We start from the raw sequence: 16,821 nt of genomic DNA, 5'->3' as shown, positions 1-16,821 counted from the left end.
GTTTGAATTTGGGGGGAACCTCATTCCAGAGGGCAGGTGCTGCCACAGAGAAGGTATGCTTCCAGGGACCCAATTGGTGGCATTGTTTAATCACTGGAACCTGGAGCACATCAACCCTGCCAGATGAATGGGTCAGGCAGATACTATGGGAGTATCAAGTAACCAGACCCCATGCCACATAGGGCTTTATAGATAGTGACCAGCACCTTGAATCGCACCTAGAAGCAAATTGGCAACCAGTGCAGCTTGCAAAGAGTTGCTACATAGACATACCAAGGCATACCCATCACTGCCAGACCCATTATAATCTAAACCATCTGAAGCTTCCAGGTGGTCTTCAAGGGTAGCCACATATAGAGTGCATTGCAATTATCAAGCAGTGAGGTGACCAGAGCATAAGTAACTGTCTAAAGAGTCCCCTGTTCTAGGAAAGGTCAAAATTGGTGCACCAAATAAAGCTGGGCAAAAGCATAAGTTGTGTCCAGGAAACCCCCCAAATTGCACACCATCCTTGAATGGGGAATTTCAACCGCATCCAAAGTCAAAGTCGGAATATCCCCAGATCTGGATGGTCCAAATACTAACAGCCACTCAGTCTTGATATGATTGAGTCAGAGATGGGTCCTTTCCATGCAAACCCACACAGTCTGCAGGCACAGGGACAGAACCTCAACAGCCTCACTTGGCTGGCTGCAGTCTGAAGACATAATTGGGTATCATCAGCATACTGGTGATATTGAACCCTAAACTGGAGAATGTTCTCACCCAGCAGTTTAATGTAGATGTTAAAAAGGAGGGAAGAGAGGATAGAACTCTCTGGCAGCCCACAAGCGAGGTGCCTAGGGGAAGACATCTCCCCGCCATCCAGCACTGCCTGGAACTTGCCCCAGAGAAAGGAAGAGAACCACTGTAAAATGGTGCTCCTAATCCCCAACCCTCAGACCCGGCTCAGAAACTGTAATGGTATGTGGAAATGACCTTGGGAGACTGGGCAAAGAGATGCTGTCAAGGCAACCATCAGATAAGAGACAGCATAGCCCACAGCACGATAGTGAGTGGGGCATATGGCTCAGAAAAGACCTCCCTAGTTTCTCAGGTTGTAAAGGAGCCTGGGGGAGAAATGTACTTCAATTTCTAATCTGTCAGTGTAGGTTAAGAATAACCCAACAGTGTAGAATTAGCTCATCTGGTTGTGTTTCCTATCTGGTTTGACCCACAAAGTCAACATCAAAATGGTGAGCAAATAAATTATTTAAAAAAAATGATGATGTGGAATATCCATAACTGTTCAGTATCAGGGAATCCATGCAGAAGGAATTTGACAACTCTTTACCGATTTTGAAGTGTTCTTCAGTCTTTTCCTTCTGTAGAAAGTACGCAGACCTCAGAGCTAGGTCTTCATATAGTATGCCCAAAATATGGTAATTTAAGCCAGGGCACTGTGCTCTGAGTTCTATTTGATTAGATAGATAGATAGATAGATAGATAGATAGATAGATAGATAGATAGAGTATGTGGTTACAGAGCAGAATCTAACTGATTAGTTCTACAATCCATTTGTTTTCTTGGCTATCCGTGGTATTCTCAGTAGTCTTCTCCAACAACACAGTTGAAAAGGATCAATGGCAAAACCATTGCCTGCACAATTCTGATCTTTGTAGATACATATGTATGCGTGCTTTTGTTTTGGTTCTTAAATTTTACATTTTTGAACATATAAAGACATGTTGTGCTCAATATGGACTTTTAAATGCCAAGTGGTCACTTCCCTATCCTAGAATGTGCTGACATGTTTACTGATTTATTATTGCGGTTTCCTTGTAAAATGATCTGTCCATTTAGAGATGATGGAGAAGGCCTTTACTTGTCCCTTCATATATTACTCTGAACATTATAAAAAAAAAATCTAAAAAAAAAAAGTAAACACTTTAAACCTAGGATGCTTTTAACTTTTAAGTTGCATGAAGGAAAAACATTCCAAAGAAATGAAGATGACCAGGAGAAATATAAGATAGGACCATGTCATAAATTAAATCTGATCTCATTAAACTTGAGTTGAAACTATATATATACATATACATATACATATACATATATATATAAATAATATACAGTACACACACACACACACACAGTGTGTGTGTATGTATAATATAAAAGTATTACTGTAGTATTGAAAGTATTGAAACTATTCCTCAGCCACAATACACGCACATATTTAATTTAAATATCTTTATTGCTATTTTTTTAAAAACTCTGAAACATTTTGTTTTAAATATACAAACCATAATTTAAAAGCATTTTGCTCTAAACTACTTTTGGATTTCCAATTCACCTTTTAAAGGAACTAATTTCCTGACCAGATACTAGACATTGGATGACGGATGCACCCTGAAGGTAGAATAGTGTGTACGTGAAGAACTCAACCAGTGAACTCTTCCTGTCTATTAGCCTCCTTGAAACCCCTTTCTGACTGGGTTCAATTCCATCCGCATTGGTTCATGTGTATAAAATGGCTATCTACTGAGAATAAATAACAAACATGGACTAACATTACTTATATTAGGGATGATTTTTTTTTACATAAAGCAATAATGATCTATTTAATAATTATTATTTACCAACCTGGAAACACATGCCAACAGCTATTTGTAGTCTGGGTCTTACTACACAGTGCTCTTCCACATTTAATCGATTCCAATTTTTTAAAATAAGCAGCACAACAACAAAAGAATTATGGAAACAGAGGGGAACATTGAGAAATTTGACTGAATTTGAAAATCTTATAAGACTTAATATAGAACAATTGTTAGGAACAACATATAATTTACTAGTGAACTACAACTCAGAAGTCAAACAAGTCAAAGAAAACATGATTAAATGGATGCAGAATTCAAATACAGTTATAGAGATGCAACAATGGGAATTCCATTGAGAAAGTACATTAAATTTACTTTTAATATTATACTCAGAGACAACTGGTACAAGATGTTTTACGATTGGTAAATCACTCCGTTCACAAGGATAAAATATGCCTTTTATTAGGAAAAAAAGAATTGATCCTCTCTTCAGAAGAATGACTAACCAAATTGTGGAAGTACACTTCCAACTTCTAGAATCACAGGAAAAGGCTGTTACAGATAAAACATTTCATCCCCTCTCCCCGTTTTCAGAGTTCACAGCCAAAATAATGTCTTTCAGTAATTTTCACTTGTTCTTCCCCCTTTCTGTCCTTTTTTTTTTTTTTTTGCAATTCAATACATTGCATAGAACCAAAAGCCCCGAAAGGTTTTATCATGAAAACAAGAAGTACATAAAAACAACTTTTCTACCCGCTTTCTATACATGCAGGAGCACTTTTTCCACTTAATAGCATTTATGGACAGGTATACAAATTTAATTAAAATGAATGAATTAGTGAAAATGTATAATTGCTTAAAAAAAAGAATATACTATAAAAGAGTACAATATAAAAGCCATTATAAAATATATTATAAACTATATTTAAAGAAATGCAGATATAAATTGAGGCATAATCTGAGATACATGTTCTCTATTCCAAGAAATTACAAATAGCTAATAATAAATAGATGGCATTTCTCAAAAATGTAATGGCATATAACAAAAATTTATGCTAGATGCTTCTGTAGAACTATAATCAACTTTAATTAACTAGCCTTAATGCTACGTACAACCATTATAGTTGCATCAATTTCACAAAGAGAAAACCTAACACACCAAATCAAAATCATTTTATTTCTTTATTAATATGCGTAAGACTAATTCACCCACTGATGTTGAGGCATACTTCAAAAAGGCCAGGAAATTGAAAGCATATACTAAAATACACATAACTAGCAATATTTCTGTAAGCTGTGGGGGAAAATACTGAGAACCAGCTTCCAAAATGCCATTTTGAGTTCTTTGTTCCTCATGCTGTAGATCAGTGGATTCATGACTGGTGGCAACACACAGTAAAACATAGAAATCAAGATATCTGACATTGACGGGGAGCTGGATGTGTGTCTCAGGTATGCAAAAGTACCACTTACCAGAAACAGACAAGTGACAAAGAGATGGGGTAAACAGGTAGAGAAGACTTTTTGCTTCCCTTGGGTAGATGGGACTTGCAAAACTGCTCTGAAGATTTGAACATAAGAAAAAACAATTAGAGCAAAATAGAGAAAAGCTAAACAAGAACCAAAGATAAGAGCCCACACTACTGGAAGATACGAGTCTGAGCAAGAAATCTTAAGCAACTGAGGGATTTCACAGAAGAACTGATTGATGATTCTGGAGCAGAACTCCACTGTGAATACATTTCCTGCAAAGAATGCTGAATAAAACAGGCCACCCATCCATGCACTGGTTGCCATTCGGATGCAGGCTTTCTTGTTCAGTACTGTCTCATAACGCAGAGGATTGCAGATGGCTACATAACGATCATATGCCATGACACCAAGGAGAAAGAAGTGAGACAGCATGAAGAAAATAAGGAAGAAAACTTGGCAGAGACATCCAGAGTAAGAAATGGTTTCAGTGTTCATCAAGGGATTCAGCATGGACTTTGGAACTGTAACAGAGATGGAGCCAAGATCTTGCAAGGATAGATTGACTAGAAAAAAATACATGGGTGAATGAAGCTGATGACTATAAACAATGACAGTGATGATGATAACATTTTCAATGAGGGCTACCAAATAAATTATTAAAAAAACAATGATGTGGACTATCCGTACCTCCTCAGTATCAGGGAATCCATGCAGGAGGAATTCACTAACTCTTGACTTATTTTCCATTCTGGTTTTTATCCTCCAGAGCTCATAATAGGAGGTCAAATTTTCTCTTGTGCCTGTGGCACTTTTTATGATAGAGTGAAATGCTCTTCAAACAATTTTCTTTGATGTGAGAGTACTAGATAAAAACAGAGGTTTATTTATGGGATGTTTGTAATTATGCTCAAGGGGCCCATTTCTCAGGAGCCTAGCTTACTTTACCAGCCCTAAATCCATGTAGATGTGGGAAAATGTGGTTAGATCTTTGTTCATACTGCCTTTAACCTATACAGCAAGCCCTATACTGGCCTTTCAGACTGTTTTCATTGAAGCACAAGATAATATCTGAGCTTACCTCAGTTTCAAAGCTAAAGTCTCTTTGAGAAATTCATAATTGCTTTTTGTTTGTTTGTTTTTGTTTTCTGGGCTAAAAACTTCAGAGTTGCATGTGAAGAGCTGTAGTAGAGTTTGTGCAAATAGCTTGGATTAAAAAAAATGGAAATTGTTAAAAAGAAATTCCAAATAATGCTGTAGATAACACTCACCCAATTTTGGCTTATCTTAAAAAAGCTAAGGACTTGTTAATAATGGTTAGTACTTGGTTGTTACAAATCCAGTACATATTCAAATGTAGTTATTTATTTTATTATTGGTATTATTTATGCTTGGGTGAAGTACCACCAGAGTTAACCAAGGCTGTAGACTTGGAGAAAGGAGGAGGAGGAGGAGGAGGAGGAGGAGGAGGAGGAGGAGGAGGAGGAATGTGGCTATAGAATGAATATATATATGAAGGAAACTACCTGCATGTACCATGTTGTCACCAAAAGTCAATCCAGGGCCACCAGAGGGGACTCTGAAACATCAAGATAATGCTTGCAACACACATACAAAAAGTGTAGGGCTTTGATTACATGGGCACATCCTCTACCTTGAATTTTTGGTCCCTTGTCCTAACCTTGAAGGATTTCAAGTCTTTATTTAAAAAAAAAGTGTATTGTTTTTACCTTAGTATATTTGGATGATGTGGATTTTTCAGATACGAATTGTCATGCCATATGGAAAATTCTTAAAGCATTTTTTTCATATGATTATATGACATGAGGCACATCATTTTGATCTTGAAAAGAAAACATGTTTCTTTGAGTCATGATGTCAGAGAGAAATGTCTGAGATAGACAGCTAATAGCTAGATAGTTACAGAAAGAATTAGCAAGATAGAGCTAGATAGATAGAGCTGGACAGGAATAGCTAGAAAGAGGTAGAGATAGTTAGATCTCATTCATGATGTGAACATGGATGAAAAGGTTGACCTTATGAAAACCTGATTGGGCATGGAGGAAGGAGTTCTTGTCTCAGAAATGTGCCCACTTGGGTTTCAAGACTGGTATCAGCCATAATCTCAGGGCAGGGTGGTGAAATAGACGTTCTTAGTTAAAAGGGTCTTCTGGTGGTCAGAGGCATTGTACCACTACCAAGCCCACACAACAGGCAAACAAACAAACAAACAAACAAAAAAGGAAAATCACACAGATTTCAGAAAGGCCTCATTATTGCTAGTCAGAGGTAAACATAATCTTGAAGAATAGTTATTTATTTATTTAATAAATTAATGTTGGTGCTGCTCAACTCTATTTGACTCTGGGCAACTCACAAATAAGGTTAATATAAAACACCTGAATACAAAGAATTAATTGGAGAAAACACAGACACACACACAAAATGCTTCTGAAATGTCATCAGAGTGGGAGCCATACAGATTTCATGGGGGACTTCATTCAAGAGGGCTGGTACCACTTTAGAGAAGGCATACTTCCAGGGTCCTGAAAGTTGGCACTATTTAATTGAGGAGACCTGTAGCACATCCACTCTTCCAGATCATACAAGATGTGCAGAAACTGTAGAAGACACGTCGTCCCTCAAACAGCCAGGCCCCATGCCATGTAGGCTTTATCAGTAATAAATAACTCATTGAATCATATCTAGAAGCACACTGGCAACTAGTGCAGCTCATGGAGCAGAGATATCACATGGACATGCCAAGGCAAGCCCATCACTGCTTGTGCTACTGCATTCTGGACCAGTTGAAGCTTCCAAATGATTTTCAAGGGCAGCCCCATGTAGAGCATGTTGCTATAGTCAAGCTGTGAGGTGACAAAAGCATGATTCTTTGGGACTTGTCAGAATTGAGTAGCCAGATGGTATTCTATGGGGTTCAAATCCTCTACCAGGAATTGAACTCATGGACTTTTGCACTTCAGATGATGATAGATAGTTAGATAGTTAGATAGTTAGATAGTTAGATAGATAGATAGATAGATAGATAGATAGATAGATAGATAGATAGATAGATAGATAGATAGATAGATGGATGGATGGATGGATGGATGGATGGATGGATGGATGGATGGATGGATGGATGGATGGATGGATGGATGGATAGTTAGATAGTTAGATAGTTAGATAGTTAGATAGTTAGATAGTTAGATAGTTAGATAGTTAGATAGTTAGATAGATAGTTAGATAGTTAGATAGTTAGATAGAGATAAGCATCGGAGCTCTCCACTTTCTAGTGCTCAATGGTTGTAGGAAGGGATAAATAAAATCTATCACACAGGAACATACAGTCCACATTCCCTTAACTTCTCCAAGCTGAGAGATTCAGATGTTATATTATATCACACCCATGTATAGGGTTTGAATGCAGACTATAGATAAAATTCTGGTTCTCATCCTTCCTCCAGGGCCATTTGCAGCCAGTGATATAAGTGGGGAGAGACCTAATTGAAGTCTCCTGCTATGAGGGACCCCAGAGGGTCTGACACTCTATCTGCTCCTGTTCAGCATTGATAAAAGATCAGATATCATCGACATGCAGATGATACCCAGCAATATATCTCAACCTTGGGGTGGATAAGCAGTGCTCTGCTGGTCTGGTCCTGCTGCCTGGAGGTTGTAAGGGTCTGGATGAGGAGGAATATGCTGAGGGTCTCCCATAGCAACACTAAATTTCAATAATCTTACAGTTGAAAAGATTTTCCTCAATTAGTTCTTGGCAAGTTAGCATTGCCCAGGTAGAACTGGGACATAATCTGAGAATCCTGCTGGACTTCTGGCTTCTGCTTAATGATCAGCGATGGTCAGGAGGTCCTTATGCAAGTCCTTTTCTGGATTAGGAGGCTCTTTTTATTCACTCATGACATAGCAACTTTCTGCTCAGATATATTCTATTAGAGCCTACTTTTTTAAAAAAAGAAAAGAAAAATTGGTTTGCAACATTAAAAGAACAGAATGAATAGCTAAATGAAAGAAAAAAGAAGAAAGTGTAAAAAGATAGTGGATGGAGAATAAAATATCAGTAAATAAACAAAGGATTTACAATTATCACAAAACTTTAAATACATTGTTTCATTAATTAAACATATAAAACTAGGTTCATTATACCATATTAAGAAATAAATAAAAATCTCTGTAAAATTAATTATCTGTAATCATTAATATTAATATTTATACTGCTATTTGTCATTGTTCCCAAAATAAATGCCCATAATCATGTAAATGGAAAGAAAAGTAAACAGAAATAAAAAAGACAAAAGAAGACAAAAGGAAAAAAAGTAAAATAAATAATAATTTAAAAGAGGGAAAAATCAGTTAAAATAATATTATGTTCTAACTTCCCTCCTATTGTACCCAACTGGTGATTGCATCAAAATATTTATAAACATCGAAATTGTTTCTAATTACTGTCTTTGCATTAATTATTTCCACTTAAAAACATATGTGGAGCTACCCTTGAAGACCAACTGCAGACTTTTTCTTTTTTTTTAACTTGTTCTATCATGTCCAATTCTCGGAGACTTCCTGGAAAAGTCCCTGCAGTTTTCTCGGCAAGGTTTACCAGAAGTGGCTTGGCATTGCCTCTTTCCTAGGGCTGAGAGAAAGTGACTGGCCCAAGCTCATCCAGCTGGCTTTGTGACAAAGGCAAACTAGAACTCCTATTTAATAACAGCAACAGAGAAACTTCTCATTATCACTGCTGTTGTTTTTGACCAGCACCTTTACACTTGGTTCATTTTCAATAATTATCCCTAAAGCTATTTTTAATTCTCTTATGAATATCAGATATATTTCTTATTCTGGTTGTGTTGCTCATGTCCTGCTGTTTGTCTTCTTCCTGGGCTCTGATATTCTTCTTACTATCATGGCATATGATTGAAATGTTGCCATTTATAATCCTTTGAAATATGAAATGGTAATGGATAAAAAAGCCTGCACCAAAATGGTTGGCAGTTTGTGGATTGCCAGCCTTTTTATTGCTCTGTTACACACTTTTTTTTTACTCACTTCTGCTCTAATATTACTAATCAGTTCAACTGTGAAGTCCCACAGTTACTTAAGCTAGCTTGCTCTGATTCAGATGTAACTGAATCTGGAATTTGGTACTATATATGATCATTGGGTTGCTTCTTCTTCAGCACTGGGACCTACGTGCAGATCTTCTCTGCTGTTCTGAGAATCCCTTCTGTTCAAGGGGGAAGAAAGGCCTTCTCCACTTGCCTACCACACCTCACTGTCTTCTCCATATTTCTGTTTACTGGTTCCTTTGCTTACTTGAGGCCCATATCTGATAGTACTTCTCACCTTGATTTCATAATTACAATGATGTACTCCATAATTCCACCCTTGCTGAATCCATTAATCTATGGCATGAGAAACAAGGATATTAAAGTTGCTTTTACATGGCTTCTCGGTGTGGAGTTATGTCTTTTTAAAGATATATAAATTGTATCAACTATGTGTTTTAATGAAAAAGTGGGGGGGGGGACTCATAGGGTGTAAACTTTAGGTGAAGTACACTTTAATCTATATATTGCTTTAACTTTGCAAGCTTATTTTATTTAGGAGACTGCACTCCTCTCTATAAGATATTTAGGCCTAAAGATTATGTCTCTTGTGTGATCTTTCAGCTTCAGAGATAACCCTCAAGACATCAACTGTAACAGCTATACATTAAAATAAAAACTCAATAACAGTTAGTAAAATGTGGTTGAATGAAATTATGTTTTCTGTCATCCCTGTAGGTGAAGAAATATGTTAATAATGTATATATTAGGAGAAAGCCACAGATTAAGTCTATATACTACTAAAATTCTCATCATGTTTATCTTTTTGTTTGTACCCTCAAGTTAGCCCAAATGGTGCATTATACCACAACAATTTTAAAATCAAGGTACCTCAGATCTGCTAACTTAAAGAATGAGTAAAATATCTGGGACCCATTACTCCTGTGGAACTGAAATTTCCACAAAGTGGAAAAAGTGTTCAGATCACTTTTATTCACAAAGTTGTGGCTGTTGCAGCATCCCCATGGCCACATGATCATTTTTGATGCGCCCTGCCACCTTCCCACAAGCAAAATTAATGGGGAAGTCAACAGGAAGTCATAACTCGCTCTCATTGCTTTTTTGCCACCCGTGGTCATTTTCAAAGCAAAGCTATAGCAATACCTTTCAGGAAAATTTAATGTTCATTCTGGTCAGATCAGACTGCACTACCTTTCTCTCAAAGAATGACCCAATGGGTCAGAATAATTCAAATGTTCAGATCTTTCTCTCTAGCTTTCTATCATAGCTTCAACACCTCTAAAATATATGGGTTCGCAAAATGTCATGTATTACTTCTGTTTTGATATGGAATGATAGATCCTAATGTTCCAATTAAAAGTGCATGTCATAACATAGTACAGAATATATTGGATTTCTCATTTATTTTAAACATGCAGCTCAATTCTTATATACATATACTAATAACTTTTTAGAAATAAATATTTTTGAAAAATATATTTAAAATATATGCTATAAAATAAAATATATTTAGACATACATGAAAGGGAACATTTAACAAAATATTTAAATAGGAGTGTATGCTTTCATAGCATTTTTCTAAATTGCTAAATAGAATGGAGTATATATAAAACCGTTCAGTTAGAACATGCCTACCTTTTTTGGGTTGGCTTATTCTACATTAATTTAGCAGCACAGCATTGGAAGCATTAGGAGATAAGGAGACCATGCCTGAGCCCTGTTATATTATTAATCTATTTTATTACCCAGTGCTGGATCTATGCAAATATCAAGAGCTCTGAATATTGTTCCAAGGGTAAGGAATGGGCCTACGCTTTCCAAACATTTTCAATAGAACAGATTTGATCTCTTTGTTTTTCAGGCTGTATATGATTGGGTTTAACATTGGAGTTAAAATGCTATACTGAATAGAGATCACTTTGTCCAGATCCATGAGTGATTCTGAACTTGGCTTCATATAGCGAACAAAAGCTGTAATGTAAAATAAGCCCACCACAATGAGATGGGAGCTGCATGTGGAAAAAGCTTTTTGCCTACCTTCTGCTGATTTAATTTTCAGGATGGCGGAAATGATGTAAATGTAAGAGACCAGAGTGAAAAGAAATGAGCTAACGCTAACCGCCAACAGCGATATAAGAAGAATGATGTGATTAGTGAGAGTATCTGTACAAGACAAGGCCAAGAGTGAAGGAAGCTCACAAGCATAGTGTCTGAGGATATTGCTGCTGCAAAAAGAAAGATTTAGCAAAGGCAGGACATTCCCTGTAGCACACAAGAAACCCAGGAGCCAAGCTCCACCCACCATTTTACTGCATATCTCTTTTGTCAAATATCTGCTGTAATGCAGGGGGTCACATATTGCCACATATCGGTCATAACCCATTACTGAGAGGATAAACACTTCTGTAGAAGCAGTTTGGAAAAAGAAGGAAATCTGTGCAATGCACCCTTCCCAGGAAATGGTTTTCTGCTTTGTTGCGAAGTTTGCCAGCATCTTGGGAACAGTGACTGAGGAATAGCAGATGTCAACAAAAGCTAAATGGCTGAGAAGGAAGAACATGGGGGTCTGAAGGTGGAGCTCAGATTTGATCACCAATATAACGGTTATGTTTCCCAGGATGGTGACTAAAAAGATGATCATGATCAAAAAAAGAAGAAAATCCTGTATGTGTGGATCATTGGAGAATCCCAACAGGATAAACTCTGTTATTGTCGTTTGATTTTCTAGCCCAGATGATTTAAGAACCATAGAATCTGTCAGAGAAGAAAGCAAAATGATAACACTTCAATTAATGTTGAAATCTACATGAGAATGTATTATGTTGAGTTTCCTACTTTTCATTTCTTTCATCAAAGGGCAAATTTAAGAGTTGCTTTTTCATTTCCATGATGAGTTTAGCTGTTTTCATGACATTTTAATTCATCAATTATTCTAAAAGGTACTTATTCTTAATGTCATTTTGCATATCCATCTGTGCATTTATGAAGCGAGACATCTTCAGGTTTACTGCTTAGAAATTAACATTTATTGCACATGAATAAAAAACATTGCATTTGAATTAAACTCTCTTTATTAGATACAAATGTTTTAGGTCAAGCAAAACTGGTCTTAAAGAAAAGATTGATACAGATTACTGCAAATTCCTGTTTGTCCAGAATGCAGAGATTTCAGGACTTTCATACATGAAATGTTAACCTGGTACACTATCAGTTCTTTCCAGTTTGGTAGAACTGGCTCTCTTCTCTTCTGTCCCTTCTCTTCTCTTTTGTCCCTTCCCTTCCTTCTCTGACCTCCCACCCTAGTAATAAAGGGTGGGATAAAATCAATCAATAAAAACTGATGAATCGTGCTTATGATTTTTTATTTTTTTTACCTTAGCCAAGGCTGGCTAAATGAAAGTACTTGCTGTGAAAAATTGGAAAAAGCAAATTTTAGAAGATTTTGTAAAATATCTAAATGGATGTGATATATACATCATCTTTGTTTCTTCCAAAAGGGGGAGATTGTCTGGCAATTTTGATAAAATTAATCTTTTTTTCCCCCCCCCCAGTAAGTATTCCAAGTTCAGCCCTCTATTTTTACTCTGAACACTTGCTTATACAGACTGTACCAATATATAACTCAAGGGAAAAAAAATACTGAATGTTAAGAATGAGCAGAATTAGTCTCGCTGATCCCTTAAAACAAAGTTCTGTGCAATAATGATCAATATGTAACAGCAAAAATAACCCATTGAACATTGAAGTGTTGCAATTCAAATTAGATTTGATTGAAAGAGTATTTTGAGAAAGCCTTTCCATCCATTTCTCAGGCATTTTATTAGTTAATTCCATTGAATGTTGCACTAAAGTGTGAAAAAAGAACCAAGCTGTATTAGACAACTGCCTTGTTCATCAAAATGCTTCCTTTCCTCTAACCCCCAGTCCACATGAAACATGCTTTTACCTTGTAGGAAGTAATTCTGTTGCAGCAGAGAAACATTCGGCATCTTCGCCACCCTTGTCTAAATGTGTGGGAGCCTTTCTTGGAGCAAGATAATAAAAAAGGCATGATTTCATACCATTATTCCTTCTGGAATTCAGGGCAGTGGAAACCAATTGGGAATCCATTATCCCCAGATTAAAATAGGTAGATATGTCAAAGATATTTTGCTTTGCTTTTCCTTTCCTTTTTTCCATTTAAAGTAATATATTATATATGTTATTGTTTTTAAATCCACACACAAAAATGAATGGTTTATGAAAGAAATGCATATTTCTGAATTAAACCAAATTATACTCACCCCCCAAAAGAACCCCACAAAAAAGAGTGAAGAATGAAAGCCATGAGGAAATTGAGAACACGTTTGAAAAACCCTAAGTCCAACCTGAGAGCCAGTTTGGTGTAGTGGGTAAGGCACCAGGCTATAAACCAGGAGACCATGAGTTCTAGTATACTATTAAAATTCTCATTGTGTTTATCCATTTGTCTGTTTGTACCCCAAAGTTAGCACAAACGGTGCATTATACCACAACAATTTTTGAGTCAAGGTACCACAAATCCACTCACTTAAAGAATGCAGAAAAAATCCAGCACCCATTTCTCCTGTGGAATTGAAATTTCCAGGATGTTCAGACATTTATTTGCAAAGTTGTGGCCATTGCAGAATTCCTGTGGTCACATAATCATGATTTCTGATGCTCCCTGCCACCTTCCCACAAGCAGAGACAATGGGGAAGCCGGCCATTGTTTTTTTTGCCTGCCTGTAGTCATTTTCAAAGCAAAGTGACAGCAGTACCTTTCAGGAAAATGTAATGCTCATTCTGGTCACATCAGACAGAACTATCTTTCTGCCCTGCCCCCTCCCCCAAAAAGGAAGAAAGGAAATAAGAGGGAAGGGGAGGAGAGAAAAGAAAAGTAATAACATAAAAATAAATAAAAAATTTTTAAAGTAAAGTTTTTTTTTAATCTTGCTTTTATTTTTTTTTAAATATATGTGATTTAGAGTTTAGCTAAATTTAGCAATAAACTATTTCAATCATATTGTATGTGTGTCTATAGGTGTCACATGTGCCATGAAGTGTAGTTTTAAAATACTTATCTATTGTAAAGCATATATATACATGGATAGGAGAAAGTATAAAGGTTAATTTTAATTAATTAATTTTTACTTTGACCAAATTTAGTTTATGCCCTTGGCTGTGTCCACTTTTTGGAGTGTACTTTCCAAAATTAAAGAAAACAATACAACATAATACAATACAAAAAAAACAAACATTTTATGTTGTAGAAGGAAGAGATGGGACCAGATGATATAACCCTCTACTCTCGCTGCCACAGCTGCCCTCCTGATGTGGAAGAAGGCTTCTGCCTTCCCTCACCCTTCTTGTGTGGCCAAAGATGGGATCTGTAACCTTGCAGGCCTCCCCCTGGCCTGATTGGCTAACAGCTTAGATCTATGGGGTATAAATGGGGCTGTAAAAGGTGACTGCCTTGCAGAATTTACTTATTGGTTGGGGTCCCTTATGTCAACAGTAGTTTATTGGCTGCTCTCCCCTGATTTGGCCACTAGCAGAAATGTTATGAAAGTTGAGACATGCTGAGATTGCGATCACTTCCCTTTACTTTTGGGTGTAGACCTCCCCTTTAAATTAGCACAACCCGTAGACCGATTTGAATTTCCTGTTGAAATACAGACACAATTCTTACCCATAAGTGGAATAAAAAATGGGATACTTTCTTCCCTGACATTTTAAATGCCTCTAGAATGAAAAATCGCACATTGATTATAAGTACAAGGACGGGCCCTCAGTTATTTGAAAATGATAATCTACTCATTCAGGTTATTCAGAATCAGGTCGCCAAGCAGATGGAGAAGCTTCAGTTAAGACAAAAGCGCAGATAGAAACAATGGTTTGACCAGGAATGGGTGGCTGCTGAAAGAGTTCTAATCACTGCCTACAAAATTTATCAATGAGCTCCTGCACAAGTATCAGCATAGAAAGAAAGAAAGAAAGAAAGAAAGAAAGAAAGAAAGAAAGAAAGAAAGAAAGAAAGAAAGAAAGAAAGAAAGAAAGAAAGAAAATATAAATCACTTCTAAAAACTAAAAAAAAAAAAAAATGGAGACTGCAATGAAACAGGGGCAACAGCTGACCACTGCAGCCCAAAACAAAAATTCCTCCTTCTTCTGGCATATGATGGCAGGCCAGCTTATATCACATTTCCAGTCAGGTCCCTCGAGGGGTCTGGGAAGCCCATTTCAGAACTTCATGTGATTCTCAGTCAGAGGAAATCCCAGCCTCACATTCAAGTAATGACAACCTTCCAGACTGGCCACTTGTCTCTGAAGCTGATGTGGGGGAAAAAAAAACTTAAACTAGAAAAGGCTCCCCAGTATTGTCATATCCCATCTGAAGCCCTGAAATAAATAATAATATTTATTAAATGTAAGGTGATTTAATAAATAATAAATAATAAATCTCAAGCTGGCTGGTGGGCTCCAGTTTTGGCCTCCCGTTTCACATATATTGAGCAATCTAGAAACATACTACCTGGGTAGTAGCCATAATTGCTCCAATCTTTACGAAAGATGACAGGAGTAATCCTGCCAATTACTGCCCCACAAGCCTGCTGAGTATTATCAGCAAGCATTATGCCCACCACTTGGACTGGAAACTCCAAGAATGGCTGGTGAATGAAGCTACTCAACATTACATCACATCCTTGTCCTACAACTTCTAATTTAACAATATACAATTGGGTGTAATGGATTAGCTGGTAACATCTATGTTACTATTTTGGTATATAATTAAGGGTTTATTATTTCTGGTGATTTTTAAGTTTTTTGGAGTTTAATTTTCATTCTTTTTTTTTGTAATGTTTAATTGTTAATTGGATTGTGATTTTGATTATTAAGATAGGGATCAGGGGGATTATGTTTAAATGAAAAGGGGGACTAAAATGCTTATGTTGCTAGTTATGTCTGTTAATCTTTACATATTTTGTTAATTTATTAGGGAGAGCTAAGGATTTAGAGATTGGTTCCCAGAAAATGGGGTGAAGTATGGAATGGATATGTATTTCATAGGAATGTTGTTAATGTTGTATATACGTGCTGGAAATGAAGGGGGGTGTTACTACTTCTTACTATTTCTTTGTATTTTTTTCTTCTTTTTCGTATATATTTTTAATCTATTTTGTATTTGATTATTGTATTAGTATTATCTGTTTTATATAATCTTCAATAACATTATTAAAAAAAAGAAACTTCTGATACAGATATTAATTTTTCAATGGTCAAAAAAGGTGAATCTCCAATTCCTTATTCCATGCAGCCTTTAAAATTTACATATCAAATGTATTTATAAATAACAATTATTTGGAAAAAAATAATGCGGGGCCTATCTCATAAGATTTAGTAATGATGATGATGATGTTGATTACTGATTTATGTGTCTCTGTAGCTAAACATAACACTGGTGCAAATGTCAAGTAATATTGTAGTTACAATTTTGTTCCAAAATTAAAATCACAGCATCTATATAGTTTCCCATATAGCAAGTCTTTTTATCAATGCTAAGGTCTACATGACTCCATGGTATAATTTCGGCATGAGAAAAAGAATCAAATTAAAATTTTCAAAAATGACATACCACAATTTTCAAATAGATTTAATTGTGTCAGGAGACTAATTTATTCTCTTAC

The 16,821-nt window shown here is 36.3% G+C and overlaps 2 protein-coding genes across 2 annotated transcripts; both read right to left on the bottom strand.

The window, feature by feature from the left end:
- Positions 1 to 3,854: 3,854 nt before the first annotated feature.
- Positions 3,855 to 4,799, bottom strand: LOC103050022 (olfactory receptor 14A16-like). Its single transcript, XM_007442712.3, has one exon. It carries the CDS (start codon positions 4,797 to 4,799, stop codon positions 3,855 to 3,857), a length of 945 nt encoding a protein of 314 aa, XP_007442774.3.
- Positions 4,800 to 10,904: 6,105 nt separating this feature from the next.
- LOC112542630 (olfactory receptor 5AR1-like) lies at positions 10,905 to 13,125 on the bottom strand. The gene is made up of 2 exons (XM_088142936.1): positions 13,083 to 13,125; positions 10,905 to 11,890 (listed from the first exon to the last, which is right to left on the bottom strand). Exons 1-2 carry the CDS (start codon positions 13,123 to 13,125, stop codon positions 10,905 to 10,907), a joined length of 1,029 nt encoding a protein of 342 aa, XP_087999062.1.
- Between the last annotated feature and the right edge of the window lie 3,696 nt (positions 13,126 to 16,821).

This window comes from Python bivittatus, unplaced genomic scaffold (genome assembly GCF_059951505.1).
Source record: "Python bivittatus isolate LINGU-HERP-01145 unplaced genomic scaffold, Pbiv_v1 ctg000470_np1212, whole genome shotgun sequence".
Taxonomy (NCBI): Eukaryota; Metazoa; Chordata; class Lepidosauria; order Squamata; family Pythonidae; genus Python; species Python bivittatus.
Note: the sequence above shows the minus strand (reverse complement) of the source record. Positions and strands in the feature narration are given on the sequence as shown.

What these genes read in the sequence shown, in the direction of transcription:
- LOC103050022 (XM_007442712.3), bottom strand. Translation starts at nt 4,799, where the DNA reads ATGGAAAATAAGTCAAGAGTTAGTGAATTCCTCCTGCATGGATTCCCT.
- LOC112542630 (XM_088142936.1), bottom strand. Translation starts at nt 13,125, where the DNA reads ATGCCGAATGTTTCTCTGCTGCAACAGAATTACTTCCTACAAG. An exon ending in ACAGAATTACTTCCTACAAG is followed by an intron (nt 11,891 to 13,082) that starts GTAAAAGCATGT and finishes CTTCTCTGACAG; the next exon opens with ATTCTATGGTTCTTAAATCA.